Below are 19,451 nucleotides of genomic sequence, written 5' to 3'. Positions count from 1 at the left end.
ACATTCAAGGCACCCAGTGCCAGAGGCAGCACAGAAACCCCAAAACATCACTGAACCTCCTCCATGTTTGACTGTAGAGAAAGTGTTCTTTTCTTTGAAGGCTTAATTTTGTTTTCTGAAAACATAGAGATGATGTGCTTTACCAAAAAGCTCTAATTTGGTCTCATCTGTTCACAGGACATTCTCCCAGAAGGATTTTGGCTTGTTCAGGTGTGTTTTGGAAAACTCCAATCGGGCTTTCTTATGTCTCTCTCTCAGCAGTGGGGTCCTCCTGGGTCTCTTACCAGAGAACCCCCTTTCATTGAGTTGTCGACGGATGGTGCGAGTTGAAACTGTCGTACCTTGTGTCTGAAGGTCAGCTTGAATCTGTTTGGCAGTTGATCGAGCTGCTTTCCCCACCATTCAAACAATTCTTCATTGCAATCTTCAATCAAGTTTTCTCTTGCGGCCACGTCCAGGAGGTTGGCTAGAGCACATGGGCCTTAAACTTCATGAAAACATTGCATACGGTGGACATAGGAACATCAAGGTCTCTGGAGGTGGACTTGTAGTCTTCATTGTCCATGCTTAGCTACAATCTTGTGGCTGACCTCCTCAGACAATTCTCTGGTTTTCTTTCTTTTCTCCATGCTCATTGCGGTGGACACAGTGCCACAAAACAGCAGAATGACCCCTTTTCTCTCTTCAAACTGGTTCAATGAGTGATTTTTAGCTCACCTGGAACAAAGCTCAGGGGAGCTTATGCGATGGCGCATCGTCCATCAGTCTGTAAACACTTGAAACTTCTTCTCCGAAATCACTGATGGGATTGCGACCAAATTTGGCACAAATGATATTTGTTGTGTTGTGACTAAGGTTTGTTCACGGCATAACAAAAAAAAAAAAAATCGGGGTCTCAGTGGGTCTACCGGGGGTCAAAGTGGATCCAGCTTTGACCCCCCCAACATAGGAATTTGCTTTTTCCTCTGAACCTACACCAACATTTTGATGAAACTTCACCACAACCTTCATCATCCATGATGTACCAATGTTTGTTAAAGGCATTGGAAAAATTGAAAAAGGCATTGGTTTCACCACCAAAATAGGTTTTTTGTTTGTTTATTTAAAGTCTTATGATTATGTTAGTATTTTTTTTTTTTTTTTTTTTTTTTTTTTTTTTTTTTTGTATACAATATCGAGGCTCGTGAAAGAGCGAACATTAATCACACAGAAAGACAAACCGACAAACCGACACATAACCGACAAACCGACACATAAAACATATAACATCGGGAGCGGTAGACAAGATGGGGAGAGAGGGGGAAGGACACAAACACAACATTTGAGAGCAGGGACCGAGAGACATGGAGACATCGAGAGATCTGAGAGAGGGTGAGGGCTTTGGGGGGGGGGGCATGGGAAGGGGGCGGTGGGAGAGGTATAAAACATATGGACACTGCCAGGACTTCCAGGAAAGAAGTTGGAATTTCAAACAAGGTGGATCTGGGGTGAATTAGCGGGGGTAGAAAAGATCAAGGTTTTGGATGGGGGAAGATAAGAGATGGTGGTGAACAGCTGTTTTAAAGACCTGGAGGGAGGAGTGGGATTGAAGGGAGTGAGGGAGTTTGTTCCAGAGGCGGGAGAAAAGAGGAATGAAAGAGTGAAGGTGAGCAGAGAGCTGAGATTTCGGCAGTTTAACCATCAGAGGGTTGCTGGCAGATCTTGTGCGACCTGTAGGAATATTTGGGGGACAGAGCACAGAGAGAGCTGGGGGTGCAAGGCCGGAGAGGAGTCGGTAGAAGACAGAAAGACCACCTACCTGCCTGCGGTGAGTGAGTGAAAGGCTGATTCTACATGCTGCCCTGTCTTCCAACAAGCATTGATATTGGTTTAAAATACCTTCAGTCAGTGCAGTATACTGTTGAGCGCCAGGGGTATTGCCCCTATGTTTATATTCACCACAGATGAGTTAAATTCCAAAGTAAAGGAGAATCACCTGCTTGAAATCTAATTATTTTTAACTTCTACAAGGTGCCAATAATATTGTCCAGGCCATTGTACGATTTCTGTGTGGAACAAGCTGAGATTTAGTCATTTTTAAAGCTTTTATTGTTTTGTTCCACTGCAAGCCAAAGAAATACATTTGTGGATACCAAAATATTTTTTAATTTCAACAATTTTCTGGAAGAAATAGTGCATTATTTGAAAAAAGTGAAAGGATGCCAATAATTTTGGCCACGACAGTATGATTAGATTTTTCGGGGTGCCTCATCGCCAATAACACTCGACCCAAACAAAGCCAGTGGAAATCTGACACAACAAACCCGGACAGTGGCTACAGAGGCCACTACAGAGGCCACATCAGCAGAGGACTACAGGCCTAATGTGTTAGGCTCATGCTCATCAGAAAACCAAGATGGCGGCCATATCATTTCATCTCATCTCGGTGCTATGGTAGGTGATGTCCAACGACAGCTGTGGTTGTGATCCGGCAGCTGTCCGACCAATGGGTTTACTTTTCAAAAATCAACCCCCAATAAGAAACTCTACAACAGCAATGCGAAGCTCTTATAAGACCTGCGACATGTCACAGGTAAAAATCCATTGACTACGAAGTCGAGCTTTGTACATACAGACCCTCCACAGTGCAAGTTTTGTGTGAGCAGATTAGAGAGTTGGGAGTTTTCAGAGCAAGATCTAGTCTCACCTAGTGACGCCTCAGGCGAGGCGAGCGAGGTGGGTTTGGCATCGCCTCCTTGACCTCCTAGGCGTTCATAAAAATGCAGCTGGATCCGAAGGGAGTGCAGCATTTGGTTTGTGGCGGCAAGCTGTTGTGCTAGGCCGGTAACCTCTCCCTGCAGCCTGCAAAAGCAGGCACGGCACAGAGGCACAGATCCGCAAATTAATGACCATAATTCAAACAGAAGACGACATTGATGATGGGTGGCAGGGTCCTCACAGTAGTTTCTTACTCCAACCATGTTCACTTTATATCATCACCATCATAATGTGCCATACTCTACACAGAGTTGGTGCTGCCGAAGCTGTTACTCGGCTACAACCATGGTCGGGTAGCGACTCCGGCTCAGAAAGTCAAAGTAGGAATTTGGAATTTGACCATGGTGCTGGTGATAGCTCGCCTACTCTTTGTGAAGGACACCGTGGTATCTTTAATATCCACCAACTAATGCCGGCAGACAGGATGCCAGTTAATCGCGGGAAGGCACACATTGATGAATCACCCTGCCTGTAAAACACTGGGATGACAGCTTATTGGGATTGGGATTGGGATTCATTGGGATTCGAATCAGGGTTGGGATTCGAACCCAGGCAGGACAGTTTAGCAGTGTGTGCATACCTCTAGAGTCTAGAGTCTAGACCATCCTGCCAGCCCACACTTGATATAAATATTCATTACATTCTGCATTTGGAGTGAGCTATATAAGGAACATTTTTTTAAAGACTCAGTAAACGAGAGCTCTAATGGCTACACTGCTTACACAGCATTTGGGAGAAAGGATAAGAATAAGGATCAGTCGGGTCATGAGTCAGATATGCACATCTCACCTCGTTGCTTCTTCCCGACTCGCACGCAGGTCCTCACTACATCGTCGCATTTCGTCCTTTTCTCTCTGCAGCTCTTTCTTCTTGCTCTTCAGGTCCTTTTTTTCCCAATCAAGCTTTCCCTTGTCTCTCTCCATCTCCCTTCTTTCACCTTCCAATGTTCCCTTATCGATTTCCAAGTTCCCTTTTTCTTTCTTCAGCAATTCGTGTTCCCTTTGCTGATCTTCCTTTACTGCATGCACATTGCGCTTCTCAAATTCAAACATTCCCTTTTCCTTCTTAAATTCTGCCTTCAGCATACCCAGTTCCACTTTTTTCTGCTCCAAAATATTAGATACTGCCTCCATATCTACATTCTTTTTGTCCAACTCCACCTTTTTCCTCTCGATTACCACTTCCTTCTTCAACAACTCTTCCCAGATTTTCTCAAACCCCTCGATACGGTTTTCGATGCCAACATTCCTCACACCAGACTTCGGTTCACCCGCGGTGTCTAAGGTGAAACCTGCAGACTCCCATGTCTCCTCCTCTTTGTTCATATTCCAAAGCCCCAAGCTTCTGTGGAAGCGACTGTCCCATTTGGCCCTCTCTCCCTGCCCTCTTTCATCCACATTCTTCGTACTTTCATGGTTATCTGAAAATAAAAACATAATAAAAGTGAGAAAAATAACAATATGAGAAACTTTGTAGCTGAAGCTCAACAAGGTACAAGAAGACAAAATTCTGCATTTAATTCATTTTTTCCCACAAGCAAATTGAAGGAGAACTTGCAGCACTTGAAACAATTATTAAGGGCGATCCCACATATTGGTATTTGCGGTGTGAAACACTATGAATGCAACAATTCAAAGAGATACCAAAAATGGATTCGAGAAAAATGGCGATTCACTTCCTTATTATCAACAGAGACCAAAACGTTATTGTGCCAGTAAGAACTATCGAGACATAATTAGACGTAGCGATGTAGACCAATATGCCTCTGCCAACATTAAGTCTTTGCTTACTCTATCTTTGACCAAAAACCTCAAGATCATTTGACCAACATATGTAATAAGCTATATATATATACACAAATATATCATGGTACATGTACTTAGTTTAGTTCAAATCCCATAGCCAATGGTATCACATTAACATAAGTTTTAATGTGATCTATAACCTTTGACCTTTTAGTAACAAATTAATCTATCATGGCTGGACGCACTGACGGACGTTTATACATACGTGTACCAAGTTTGATTAAAATCCCTTTAGCTGTTCGCAAGTATCACATTTCTACCTGATATGACCTCTGACCTTTGACTTCTTGACCCCATAATGTTAGAGTTTTGTCTTTACATCATTATATATACTTGTACCAAGATTGACTTGGATCCCTTCAGCCATTCTTAAGTTATCGCGGCGGCACGGACGAAAGCACAACCCGAAAACATACCTCTGGCGACTTCGTCATGGAGGCATAAAAAGAGGAAAAAAAGAACAACCTAAACAAGCAGCCTAAATCAGTGACCCATTCTTCAAAAACCAAATAGTTGTTTGGATTGATTGGAAGTTTAATACGATGTATTAAACGAAGAACGACGTTTAATACGAAGAACTTCCCTGCAAATGCCTGCTGCTCTTCTTCTGCACCAATCGGTTCTTCTGATCATGTGCTTGTTAAAGTGGACATCTCTCTGACCATTCTCAGAGAGCCTCCTCAGCGCCGACGAGTCTGGCATTTCACTCAGGCCGACTGGCACGGTCTTCAAGCAGCCATCAATCGTCTGGACTGGTCTCCCATCTCCACTGCCTCTGACATCAATTCTTCCTGGGAATTCTTCCAAAGCAAACTGCTGTCTCTCATGCACAGATTTATCCCATCTCGTCTTCAGTTGTCTTACCCTTCCTCCCGTCCATGGTACACTGAATCTTGTGGTGACGCAGTTGCCCTGAAACAACTTGCCTTTGCCTCTTGGAAGGCAAATCCAACTGAAGGCAATCTCAGTTCCTTCCACAAAGCTCGAAACAAGTGTGTGTCTACCATCAGGAGTGCCAGGAAGCACTATCTCTCCACACTCAAGATTTGAACTCTCAAGCCTGTCTCCTTCCTCCAAATCCTGGTGGCGTCTGGTCAAATCCGTTTCTGGTGTTTGTTCCCCCTCCATCCCCTCCCTTACCTCAAATGGCTACACAGTTGATAACGCACGTGACAAAGCCGAATGCCTCAACTCTGTGTTTGCCTCAAAATCTTGTGTCCCAAACCCATCTCTCTCTGTTCCCACCTTTCCCAGTCGAGCCCAACTGCTCCTGGACTCTGTATCCTTCTCTCCTGACAAGGTGGAGAAGTTTTTGTCAAACCTCGACTCTGATTCTGCAACTGGACCAGACGGCATCAGCCCACGGGTCCTAAATCCTGCTCTTCCACTCTATCTCACCCTCTCTCTGTTCTTTTCACCCTCTCTTTTGCTCAAGGTCATCTGCTAGCATCTTGGAAATCAGCAAACATTACCGCTTTACACAAAAAGGTGCAAAAAGAGATCCTTGCAACTACAGACCAATCGGCCTGCTTCCAATTATCAGCAAAGTCATGGAATCCATCATTGCTTCGGATATCAAATCCTTCCTCTTCTCCAATGGCTTGATCTATGATCATCAATTTGGATTCAGACCAGGTCATTCTACTCTGGACATGTTGCTTCTGCTGTCTCAACAATGGATGGAGGTCCTCAATGCCAAACAGGAAATCAGAGCTGTCTCACTTGACATATCACGTGCCTTCGATACGGTCTGGCACCCAGCTCTGCTCACCAAACTCTCCTCCTACGGTATCCATGGAAATCTCCATGCGTGGCTTGCGGACTTCCTCTCTGGTTGTAGGCAACATGTGGCCCTGAATGGATTTCTCTCATCTCCCCTTCCTGTTCTGGCTGGAGTTCCCCAAGGTAGTGTTCTGGGCCCTGTGCTATTTCTGGTCTTCATCAATGATCTCTCCGACTCTCTGGAAAATCCTCTCTATCTCTTTGCTGATGACTCCACTATCTGCCGCTCCATTCCTCATCCCTCAGATCGGCAGTCTGCAGCTTCCTTACTCTCTGCAGACCTGGACAAAATCACAGACTGGTCAAACAAGTGGAACATGTCTTTCAATCCTGACAAATCTCACACTCTTACAATGTCTCTCCGAAAGGCCCGACTGGAAAACCCTCCCATCTACTTTCTCAACAATCCTCTCCAAGAAGTTCTGTCACTCAAGCTTTTGGGTCTCACTATCTACCATGATCTTTCTTGGGAAAACCACATTTCCAAGCTGGCCTCCAAAGCCAGTCGCCGACTGGGCATCCTCCATCATGCAAAGTCCTTCCTTGGCACACCTGAGCTCCTCACCACATACAAGGCTTTCATCCGCAGCTCAATGGAATACTGTTCCCCCCTCTGGGCTCGTGCTCCTGCCTGACACCTAGCTCAGCTTCACGCTGTTGAAACCAAAGCTTTCAGAATAATTGGAATCTCCTGCGATGAAGTTAACTCCGAGGGCCTTTCACTCACTCACCGCAGGCAGGTTGGTGGTCTTTCTGTCTTCTACCGACTCCTCTCCGGCCTTGCTCCCCCAGCTCTCTCTGTGCTCTGTCCCCCCAATATTCCTTCAGGTCGCACAAGATCTGCCTGCAACCCTCTTATGGTTAAACTGCCAAAATCTAGGCTCACTGCTCACCTTCACTCTTTCATTCCCCTTTTCTCCTGCCTCTGGAACAAACTCCCCCACTCCCTTCAATCCCACTCCTCCCTCCAGGTCTTTAAAACAGCTGTTCACCACCATCTCTTATCTTCCCCCATCCAAAACCTTGATCTTTTCTACCACCGCTAATTCACCCCAGATACACTTTTTTTTTTCTTTTTTCTTTTTTAAATTCCAACTTCTTTCCTGGAAGTCCTTGCAGTGTTCATATGTTTTATACCTCTCCCACCTCCCCCCAAGCCCTCCCCCTCCCACATTTCTCCCGATGTCCCTGCTCTCAAATGTTGTGTTTGTGTCCTTCCCCCTCTCTCCCCATCTTGTCTACCGCTCCCCTTATTTTTTGTGTTTTATGTGTCGGTTTGACTTTTTGTGTGATTAATGTGAGTTCTTTCACGAGTCTCGATATTGTATCCAAAAAAAAAAAAAAAGTGAAAATATCTGACTTTTTCATGTGAAATGTTGCAAGTTGCCTTTCAGGACAGATCAGCTTTCAAATCACAATCCAAAAGACTGGGCTATCGGTGGGAATCCCCATAGTACTCCATGTACTGCAGCCACGGAAGCTAGGGCTATTGCTTGTACTTTAAAAATAGACGAAGTGCAATGTCAGCAAAATGGGAAAGTTCTTTACCGTGCGCCTGTTGTGCTCTCAGCTCTCGGTTTTCTTGCTGTAAGTGGTACAGTTTGGTATGCATTTTCCTGACATCATCCACACCCTGAATGTAGATATTGGTTGCTGTTGCTGGAAATACAAACATATCGGAGCTACTCAATCTGCACACCTGGGAACGAGAGCATTTGTGTTGAGCAACAGCTAAGAGTAAAACTGTAAGAGTTTTACAAAAAGTAAAACTTTGAAGTTTTAATTTATTTCCAAGTAAGTAAATAGAGCATTGAAAGACATATGCCTTCAGGTTAACAGGAGAGAAAATGAAAACGAGAAAGAATGGATCAACATAACCCGAATAAAGATACACTTCTTTATAACATTTCATCAGTGGTTTCTTTCTTTGTACGCAAGAGAACGAAAGTCTCATCAAAAATTGCCCTAGTCATCAAATCGAAAGATGAGCACACGGCAAAAGATGAGCAGGACGAACCCCAGTCGTCAAGTCGAGATACAAAGCTCCAGTCACTGAGTCAAGATGCAGTGCCCCAACGGTTGAGTAGAGAGGCAAAACCCCAGCCATAAAGTTAAAAGCCTGACCCTAGTCATTTAGTTGAGGCCAAACCCCAGTCATCGAGCCTCCGGGCCAATCCCCAGCCGTTGAGCTATGAGCCAATCCTCATTTATCGAGCTGCAAGTTAGCTCCAGGAGTCGAGTCAAAAGATCGTGCCCCAGTTGCCGAGCACCGAGCCGAATCACAGCATGTAAAACATTCAAGTTAGTTTGTTCATTGCACTATTCCACCTAGAGTGTCAAACCTCTTCCAGGTCACATCTTTCTTTGGCGTTAGCTCATGGAAAATTGAGTTTGAGCAACAGAACTAACAAGGTCATTCTTCAAATTCAAACTCCAACTTCTCTTTGTAAGGTACTCACATCCATAACTGGGAGTTTTTTTTCCTTAAAAGCTCGAAAGTCCATAACGCCACAATACAAATTGAATTTTTTTTTTTTACATATGTTTTTCTTTTTCTTACAGAGGTCAATGGTTCAGGTAGGATCTTGTACATAAACCAAATGCAGGAAAAAGACATTAGAAGATGTCACTGCAATTTTTACTTCTGCCACTGATGGTGGGTGGAGGGTACCTTTTCACCCCTGTCTGTCTGTGAACAGGATATTTTAAAAAGTTGTGGCCGGATTCGGACTAAATTTGGTGGACAGGTTGGGTGTGTGACAAGGACAAATTCATTCGATTTTGTTGAAGATCTGAATCCAGATCTGGATAAGAGAATTAATATATATATATCTATATATATATATATATATATATATATATATATATATATATATATATATATATATATATATATATATAAAAAAATATATATATATATATATACAGTGGGACCTCTAAATCCGAATTTAATTCGTTCCAGCGGCAGTTCGGATTGGGAAAAGTTCGGAATTAGAAACTATTTTCCTCATAAGAAATAATGGAAAGTGAATTAATCCGTTCCTGGACCCCAAAAACCCATTATCAAGACACTGTTAACTGCAAATACACATGATTCAAGGTAAAATAAGATGAGTAAATGCCCTAAATATCAAATAATAATAATAATAAAAACAAGAAGTAAATGTACTAACATGAAAATAACTGCATTTACCTTAGTGGAGAGTTCTGATGGTGCATGTGGAAGCTGGAGAGGAGGAAGGAGGGAGAGGGTTTTATTGCTTGGAAGGTGAGGCACCTTCCAAGCTAACATCAGCTGACTGTGCTTCTGGTGTTTGCTCTCTTTGTCTCTTAACACCACTTGTAGAGGGTTGGGGCTCACTAGGCTTGCTTTCTTTAGAGAACCACCTCTCCAAAGTTGCCTGGTGTTGGCGACTCTTGTCCTCAAGATAAGCCTTCACAGAAGGGGCAAACTCCTCATGAATCCACTCAGTGAAGAACTGCCTGGTAGCCCATGCTTTCACATTTGCCCTCCACGTTCGGTTATCGAAATACATTCGGAATTAGGGACAAAATTTTCTCGAATTTACGGTTCGGAATTAGAGTAGTTCGAGATGAGGGGCGTTCGGAATTAGGGGTCACTACTGTATATATATATATATATATATATATATATATATATATATATATATATATATATATGTATGTGTATATATACAGGGGGCTGCAAAAGTAGGTATACAGTAAGGATTATACCAGTATTACCAGTATTATAATAGTGGTGCTAGGATTCATTTAATACTTTTTTTATACCCTTTACCATTTTTCTGGGGATGTGTAAAAGACAGGGTTTTCGCACGCAAGCCACGTTCTGTTGATGCCATGATTCAGTTCATACGGGAGGCTTGCCAGGAAATTGATGCTGATAAAGACCTTTGTGCCAGAGTGTCCACACTCGACTAGGTGGAGTGTGTGAATGCCGGGGGCAAACAGTTTGAACATTTGAGGGATTAATATGTTTTATTATTGATATGTTTATTATTGATATGTTATTGTTGATATGCTTGTATAATCAATAAAATACGTTTTGTGCGCACGTTTTGTTTTTCATTACTGTATACCTACTTTTGCAGCCCCCAGGAGATCCAACCTATATATATATATATATATATATATATATATGATATATATATAGTATATATATATATTATATATATATTATATATATATATATATACCGTTTACTTTCTTAACTCAGTATATCAATCTGGTGAGTTTCTTTTACACTTTGGTGATTTATTTGTTAAAAGAACCATGTCACTGATTGTCGGTCGCAGCAAGAAGTCAACAACAGGATTATATCACAGGTGGCGTGGCAAAATGTACGGACAGGTGCATTTGACGATTGGCTTCACAGTCCGGTATGCAAGGGTTGTTGCGTTCTGTATTAGTGGAAAACAACTGCTGCATGTCTCCAAAAGTTATTGCCGCTTCCTCTGGAGATGGTCCGTCAAATCGACAATGCTGTTTGTCATGGAGTGGTGGCTTTACGAAATTACGGCATGAAAGAGCGTGCTGTTGCTCGGCAGGTATGGCATCACTCAAGGTCAGGTGTCAAAGATCCTGAAACGAAATGCTCAGAGGGGTGTCCCTACTCCAATACCGAGGCCAGGACGTCCCCCGCAGAACCACAAGGAGGGATGATCGCCAGCTGCACCGGTTAGTCCGCAATGGCCGTACCAAGTCAGCTAATCGGCTTAGGGCTGAGTGGCAGCAACTGACAAATGTGCCTGTATCCAGAAGGCTAGTCAACCAACGACTGGTTCAAGCAGGCTATCGTGCCAGGCGTCCCCTGAGAAAGCCACGCCTGACCAGACAACACCGCCAGCCCCGATTGCAGTGGGCCAGAGAGCACCGTCAATGGCAGCCAGGACACTGGAATCACGTGATCTTCAGTGACGACTCTAGATTTCTGGTCTATCATCAAGATGGCCGCGTCGAGTGCGCAGACAAGTGCATGAAGCCTACAACAAAGATTGTATAGTGCCAAGAGTCCAAGCTGGAGGTGGTGGGGTGACCGTTTGGGCTGCTTTTCATGCAGGGGGCAAAACTGACCTGGTTGTTCTGAATGGAAACCTGAACCAGTTCAAGTACAGGGCCATTCTGGAAGAAACATTGCTTCCATTTGCTCGTGCAGCCTTTCGAGGAAACTTTGCCTTCCAAGATGACAATGCGCGGCCTCATCATGCTCGCATGATCCAACACTTTCTTGCTGACCGTGGTGTAGAGCATGTGGAGTAGCCTGCCATGTCCCCGGATATGAATCCGATAGAGAACTTGTGGGCAGAATTAACGCGTCAAATCGACCACTTGGACCAGCAGTCGACCTCTGTGCGTAGATTGCAGCAGGCCTTTGTCACTGCATGGCAAGCGATTCCTGTCCAAACCTTGGCAAATATATATATATACATGTGTGTGTGTGTATGTATATATATATATATATATATATATATATATATATATATATATATATATATATATATATATATATATATACACACATACATTTTAAAAGTGATTCTTCACGATGGAGAAATGGGTCAAAAACGATATTACAAAAAGTTGTGGATGAGTTATGACAAAACTAGGTAGATGAGTTGGCTAGGTGACAAGAACAAGCCGATTAGATTTTGGTTCAGGTCTGGATCCAGATCCAACCTATCGGTGGGACACAAAACGTAAACTGTTCAGCCTAGCGGGGGTATGAGGTCAACCGAATGTCATTCTAGTTTTACTTGATTACAAGGTCATTATTAGACAATGGACACGAACAAGGTTGACACAGAATTTTAGTGGTTGACTCCTGAGAAAATGGCTGATGTGTTTGTTTTCCCCTCGAGTGTCAAAGGCACATGACACCACACTAACTTCATTCATGTTGGTGGTGCCCCTTCATACACACACTCACCGAGCCCCAGAACCTCCAACCAGCCCTCCCCTCCTTCAAAGGTTTAACTTACCAGGTTGAGTTTCTGCAAGGCGTAGCTGAAGCTGCTGACGCAGGAGATCGTTGTTGCTGATCGACTCCTCGAGTCGCTCCCTTAGAGCCTTTATTTCACGCAAATGTTCCTCCAGAAGGCCTGCCTCACACACAACAAATGCCCAGATTCAAATATGGCAGGTTATAGCAGGTAAGAACCACACTCTCGAAGAATCACAATGGGAGCAGCGTATTTAATTATCTCTTGGCCTTGTATATTCCTATTCCTGTTCAATCCGTGTTCTGTTCCTTAAACAAAGACCGTAAAATACGAGAAAATGCCAAAGCAAAGTTATTTTCTCTCTTTTCCAAAGTTTCCTTTGAAGTTAAGTGTTCTATAAACAAATACCGAATATTATCAATTCATGTTTCCTAAATACTATTTGACCACCCTCCAGTCTTGATACTGTTTGCACGATAGAGAGGAAGCAGTCTCATACCGGCAGTGAGCCTGGACGAGTTGTAGCCAGAAGATTCTGGTGATGCATCAAGTTGTTGGCCTGTGTCATTGTCCTCTCGCCAGGCTGGACCATTCCTCTCTGCAAGTACACTCCGCTGGAGCTCAAGCTCAACACGAAGGCTCTCGTTGAGCTCTCGCTCACCCTGCAGCTGCTGCTGCAGCATCGATGCCTGTTGTGCCAGAGCTGGACTGGACAGCCCTGAGGTTCCAGGAGACTCTCCCAGGTCAAAATCAGCACCTACCAATGGGCCTACTCCACATGAGGACTGATGTTGTGCAGAATGTACCGCGTTGCACGGAACAGGCTGTTTGGGACCAAATGAATGGAATAAGGTTGGGGCACTAGGAGCCGATGGATAGGATGCCTGTAGAAGACCAACATGAGATGCTGTGCTGGATAGGACTGGGGTTGAGGAGGTGAGGATGGAAGTTGTGAGGCCAAAGCTCTGTGGGCCAGGAATGGTGGATGACAGAGGACGAGCTGGCAGTGCCCGAGTCGGCTCTGGGAATCCAAAAACACAAGAAAAGGTTTTGAGAAGAGTGGAGAGCACGAAACAAGGGAAGCAAGAAGTGGGAAGCAAAAAGTAAAACAAAACAATCACATGCCAAACAGGAAGTTATTGTAAGAAGAATAAGGTGAGGGACTGCAAAAGTTTGATAGAACAGTGACAATTATAACTTTTAATATCAAGGAACAGAGGCTTTAGTACTGTGTGCTGTTTAAAAGTAGTGTGTGTTAGTATTATGTCAGAGATGGTAGGTATCATTATCAAGCAGTAACAGAGAGTAGCAGAAGAAGCAGCAGCAAAAAGCAGCATCTCACGTGCTCCAAGCTGCCGTTGCAGCTGCCCAAGCTCTCTCTGCAGGTCACTGAGGAAAAATGGCGTGTGGACTGGAGAGTGAGGGGCTGAGACCAGTGGGAAGCAGTAGCATGAAGAAGAGCAGGAGGAGAGCGAATGGAGTGGAAAATGGCACAGAGCAGAAGGCAAAGGCCGTGGTGGGAGAGAGGCCTTTGAAGGCCCTGAGTGGCGACGAAGAAGAAAAGGAAAGGAAAGGAGAAAAAGAAAGAAAAGAGGAAAATGGATGAAGGATACGAAATGAGCACGGACGTGGACGTGGTAAAGTTAATGCTATCTTGTGAGGGGAAGGTTGCGTTGGCAGGATGTCTAGCAGACAGGTATGCCACAGAGACCACAGGGCAGATTGCAAGAAACAGTACTGCATCTCTCCTGACAATGCAGGAAAGTTTTGCTTCGTCTAAGGCTCATTCCTAAAACAGCATTAGAATGCATTGCCCTATCAAAGGTGGCACATTTCCAAATCGCAAGCATTAAATGATACAGGAAGAGCGTGTATAGGTTGTCCTCCGTATCCGAAGGCCGTTCACATGAAACATGCAAATGACCTGGCCAATTAGTTTATAGTGCAGAAGCTTCTCAATGAAGAGTGCAATGATCTGTAGTTATGTTGATTTCACTTCATATACTTTTAAAATGTTTGAATCTCAACACCTCCACAATATATTACAAGACAATTATCAAAGAGTGACGATGTGCAAACATTCTGACACATACAGGTGACACAATTAACGTGATGGGAAAACTGTAAAGTTCTTCTACCTGCCACTTGTTCGAATGCATCACCTCCTTCCAGTAACAAATGCCCCAAATCACTCGGGTAGCCCCTGATGGCCTGCCTTCCTTGTTCTTGTGTGTCTAGGATATCTGCATCACTGTGGTAGCTTCTCTGTAGAGACTTGCCATTATAATAACCACATAGTTGTGCTGGGCTAGCCTCTTTGCGTTCTGGTGCCATTCTGTCACCCTCACTCAGTGAGTCGTCTCCATCGGCCAGGCTCCCATCGTCAGTCGGCGAGTGTGTCCCGGACGAAGCGAGGGAGCTTAAGGATGCCGTGTGATCCCTAGAAGAGAGGCCCGTGACCTCGGAGACCGAAGAGGTGCAGGAACGGTGTGAAGCAGATGGCGTCAGACCTCGGATGGTGAACTTTTGTTTGAGCTTGTGTAGCAAAGCATCCTTGTTGGCAAGTTCCTTGTGAAGTCTGCTGAGACAAACAGGTGCGGTGGTGTTGAGGTCAAAGATCACATGCAAGGTTCACTCAAATTGCTCGAATACCACTACTGACCCATTTCTACTAAAGCTGGGATGATTGGACTGGCTCGATTGGTTAAGCATTTAAATCTCCAATGAAGAATCAAGAAGGCCAGGAAGGAGTAAAGAAAAACTCAGCAAAGTGGTGTGGAAACAGTTTCGAGGGAATTCAATAATCTCCACATGTATAAGAGTTCTGTTATACCCATACCGTACCTCAACATATTCTACATGATGCATTTCTTTAGGATATAAAACAAACCTTGCCGAGCATTGTGAGTCAGTTTATTTGTCTATACCAGACTCGGTGGTGTAATGGTGAGAGCATCCGCTCTGAATCTGAGGGGTCAGTGGTTCAAACCCCGACCGAGTCATACCAAAGACTTTAAACATGGTATGTGCTGCTTCCTTATTTGACGATCAGAATTTAAACGGATAGAGCATGGAAAAAAACAACGCTGTGAAGGCAAGAACAAACCACCCAGTATAACCCTTGCCAAGAAACTGCTTCGGCAGCACCAATGCTCTGTAAAGAGCATGGTACATCTTTTTTATTAACATTTGTCTATATGCAGTGACGTAAATAGTATTTTCAGTTGCAAGTCTAAATGACATATTGCTGAGCTATGGTCCCACCACCACACGCTGAGGTTTTGCAGCCCTTGTTAATAACTTGTCTTGGAATACGACATGAAAACAAAGAAAATAATGCAAAAATTGGACTGGCATTCCAGAAACTGCAGTGTTTTGAACGTGTTTAACTCGTATATTACAGAGTTAAGAGATGAAAATATATAATAGGCTAATGCTGTCTGTCTATCGGTCTGTCTGTCCCACCATGAAACATAGAAAAGCTCCTCGGAGAGAAGGAATTGAGTTAAAGTTGCTTCAAATTAATCAAAACCTACAGGAAAAATGCATTTTTTCAATCAAGCAAAAAAATTTAAACCGGGTACTGAATAGGCAATAGACAGCTGCCTCGATCACTCATCCTCATCATCCTCATCATCCTCATCATCATCATCGTCATCATCGTCGTTTTATGGCCGTTTCCATGCTTGCAGGTGTAAGCCGAGATGCACCTAATGGTGCTTCGCCAAAAGGCAAATTTGAGGCATGTTTTTTGTGGCCGGATGCCCTTCCTGATGCCACCACAGCATCATCTGCGGACCTAGCCTTTGACTAAAGAGACATACCCTGCAGGGCAGCAAGGAGATTTGCAATCAGAATTTCCTTCTCCGAGGTGGACTGCCTACCAAGGCTAAAGAGCTCCACCTACCCTGATTGGATTGGTAAGTGTCACAGAAAGACCTCACAACGGAGGGCCATGCACACTACATCTCTAGGGTACCAACCTACTCCGAGATCCTCCAGACATTTAGCCAGTGCCCTCAATAACACTGTTACCATGGTGCACTACTAGGAGGTACTCTGAAAGTCTTGGCAAGGGTAGAGGCTATGTACCGGAAGGAAGGGCTTATACAATCGGCCTTATTTTTGCTCGCAGAGCTATCTGGCGGCCGTAGCTAAAAGCAACGAGTGGTAAACCACATCGCACCCTACTCCAGCACGACGAGTACACCTGCCCTGTGAAAAAAAACAAAAAACACAAGCACCAAAAATTAAATTAATAAAGTCTCGAAAATAATTTTTCTTCTTTCCTGTTGAGAAATATATAACCTCCCATTTTTGAGATCTTTCAACCAATGCAAGAATAAAAGGCTTCCTTTTTTATTTTTTAAAGGGGAACCCAAATGCTCAGACCACCTCGACACGAATCTATCCATTGATACCCTAAAAATAGATATAATGTGTCTTTTTCCGATTTAAAAAGTGGGTAATTTTGCGATTAAAAGGTGAAATCTTCTTCTTCATATTAGACGTGACATCACCAAGTGAAAGCGACCGCCACTTCCTTATTGCCTAAAGATAAAATCAACAAACGATTTAACTCAAACGGAGAATGATTTTCGAGTTTCTACAAATACACCTCATCGATGCGTCCTTGGTGGTTGTGGTAATACAAACCGAGATGGTTTCATGCTATGCCAATGGCCAAAAGATCTGAGGATGCCAGAAATTGGACGAGTTTTGTCCAAAATACCTGAGTGTGGACGGAGCCTACAAAATGGTCGCTTTTGTGCTCGGAACATTTTACAGAGACTGTTATGAAACAACAGAGATAGCTAGATATTGTGGTTATTCACCACGATTGAGAGAGGATGTCATTCCAATGATTAAGCAGAAGAAACTGCCGTCCCACAATTCTGTAACACCTTCCAAAACCATGCGGGTCATAAAGAAAAGGATTTAACAATTTAACCCTAATCATGGATACTCAAATGAAAATGCTGGAAATCTAGTAGGCAGATGGACATGCTAGACTTCGGAAGTAATTGTTTAGTAAATAAATGACAGACGGGACGAGAAAATTAAAACAGATTCTCAGTATGATATTCCCGATGAAGAGTTCTTTATAATGAGCCATGTCTCAATTTTTTTCGATGCAGCGCTTTCGGAGATATAGAGGTGCAAAGTTTTTCGGTTTTTCTAAGATGGCACCCGTACCATGTGACCTATGATGTCATAATTATTATTTTAAAATTATACAGGTGGAGGTACACCTAAGGTGAAAATTTTCTGTCAATCGGTCCAGCGGTTGCAGAGAAAATCATTTTTATTCTGTGTGGACAAACAGACAAACAAACAAACAAAGACAAACAAACAAAGACAAACAACCAGACAAACAACCAGACAAACAAACAAACATACAAACAAACATACAAACAGACAAACAAACAGACAAGGAAACAGACAGACCAACAAACAGACAAACAAACAGACAAACAAACAAACCAACAAACAAACAAAGACAAACAAACAGACAAACAAACAGACAAACAACCAGACAAACAACCAGACAAACAACCAGACAAACAAACAAACATACACACAAACATACAAACAGACAAACAAACAGACAAGCAAACAGACAAGCAAACAGACAAGCAAACAGACAAACAAACAGACAAACAAACAAACAGACAAACAAACAAATAGACAAACCAACAAGCAAACAGACAGACAGACACAGACAAACAATAAACAAACAGACTCAAATGCAAAACCCTCTCCTCTGGCGAGGGTAATGAAAGGGGTGTCAGAGACGGACGATTGGGAAAAGGGAAGTTATGGATTATTGTCGACAACATTTTGATGGTGATTTCAAGTAAACCGAATAATAGAAGCATTTTTGCATAGTGCTTTTCTTTTCGTGGAAATTCTTCTTTTTTTTTTTTTTTATCGACAAGTTGCCGGTCTAACGTGAAAACTTAGCGAGTTAAAAGACCGCGACTGGCATCCAAGTACATCCGTGTATAAAGCAATGGTACAAACCAGCAATATTAATCATATGAACATTTCCACAAGTCTCTTCCCTTCGTGAACACATGCTTTTGGAATGCCTTTGAGGAAATCCTGTCTCTGTTCATGTCCAAGTTCCATTGCTACCTCCAGTACTTTAAGGTAGGTGGTTCACCACCTGCATACTTGGGCATGAGCTCTTATACTCTCGTTAACAGCATCCGTGCATTTGTACTTCCCATATCCAACTGTTCCCACTATATGCAAATAGTTTTCTGTAAGTATTAAATTCCTGCTGCATTTTGATACAATTCCCTAATGGGATGTGAAATTAGCTTCAACTCAAAATGTTCCCAAGCCCCATGCACCATCCGCAACAACTGATGAAAACACTAGAACAGGTTGACAAGTACAGTACGGTAAAGTAGGACCAGCTGTGAAGGCGGACAACAGCGAGCAAATGGAGATGTAATCAGGCAGAGCCATAGGCACTTACTGTGCAGCCAGTTGAGTAGCCTCTTGCTTTGCTCGTGATGTCTCGCGAAGGTCATGGGAGATCCGAGCCTTGTCCTCGTGCAAGAGCGCTACCTCATGCTGCAGTAGCACCACATTACTGCACAAAAAACACACCACTTAACCACATGCGCACCACCGCATCATTAAAGTAATGAAGTCACCAAAACCACTCACTCACACACAAATGAACAAAGCGATTACATTACATCACAGAGGATCAGTGTCCATGGCAAAATGAAAAAACAAAGTGAAAATTTCCAATTGCAATCGTCACACCGGACACGTATGAAAGTAACTGTTTTGAATCTGGATGCAGTGCAATTTTATCCACATGGTCACCCTTTCCTGCTCTGCTCTTATTATTAGCTCCGCCACCAAATGTGGATGGAGGATATGTTTTCACCCATCTCACTGTTTGTCTTTCTGTGAGCAGGATATCTCAAAAAGTTATGGACAGATTCGGACGAAACTGGGTGGACAGGTTGGGTGTGTGACAAGGACGAATTGATTATATTTTGGTGAAGATCCGTCTGGATCAGGACACTACAATTTTTTTTAAGTGATTCTTCATAATCGAGAGTTCAGGTCAAAAACGATATATAGTATGCTATCCCAAAAATATTTGGAAGAGTCAAAGCAA

At 43.3% G+C, this 19,451-nt stretch overlaps 1 protein-coding gene across 17 annotated transcripts in view; it reads right to left on the bottom strand.

The window, feature by feature from the left end:
• Positions 1-19,451, bottom strand: part of LOC137418161 (uncharacterized) — a 183,314-nt gene that overhangs the window by 10,272 nt on the left and 153,591 nt on the right. For 4 of the 17 annotated variants that reach the window (XM_068104176.2, XM_068104175.2, XM_068104168.2 and 1 more), the window contains 8 exons: positions 18,792-18,908; positions 14,443-14,885; positions 13,647-13,844; positions 12,804-13,325; positions 12,344-12,463; positions 7,893-8,003; positions 3,547-4,177; positions 2,687-2,841 (listed from right to left, as the gene is read on the bottom strand). In XM_068104176.2, coding sequence (XP_067960277.2) covers positions 2,687-2,841; positions 3,547-4,177; positions 7,893-8,003; positions 12,344-12,463; positions 12,804-13,325; positions 13,647-13,844; positions 14,443-14,885; positions 18,792-18,908 — 2,297 coding nt within the window. The remainder of the gene's footprint in view (positions 1-2,686; positions 2,842-3,546; positions 4,178-7,892; positions 8,004-12,343; positions 12,464-12,803; positions 13,326-13,646; positions 13,845-14,442; positions 14,886-18,791; positions 18,909-19,451) is intronic. The other 13 variants (XM_068104169.2, XM_078783612.1, XM_068104170.2 and 10 more) reach the window with 9 other exon arrangements.

The sequence above is a fragment of the Myxine glutinosa genome, chromosome 8 (genome assembly GCF_964187855.1).
Source record: "Myxine glutinosa chromosome 8, kmMyxGlut1.1, whole genome shotgun sequence".
Taxonomy (NCBI): domain Eukaryota; kingdom Metazoa; phylum Chordata; class Myxini; order Myxiniformes; family Myxinidae; genus Myxine; species Myxine glutinosa.
Note: the sequence above shows the minus strand (reverse complement) of the source record. Positions and strands in the feature narration are given on the sequence as shown.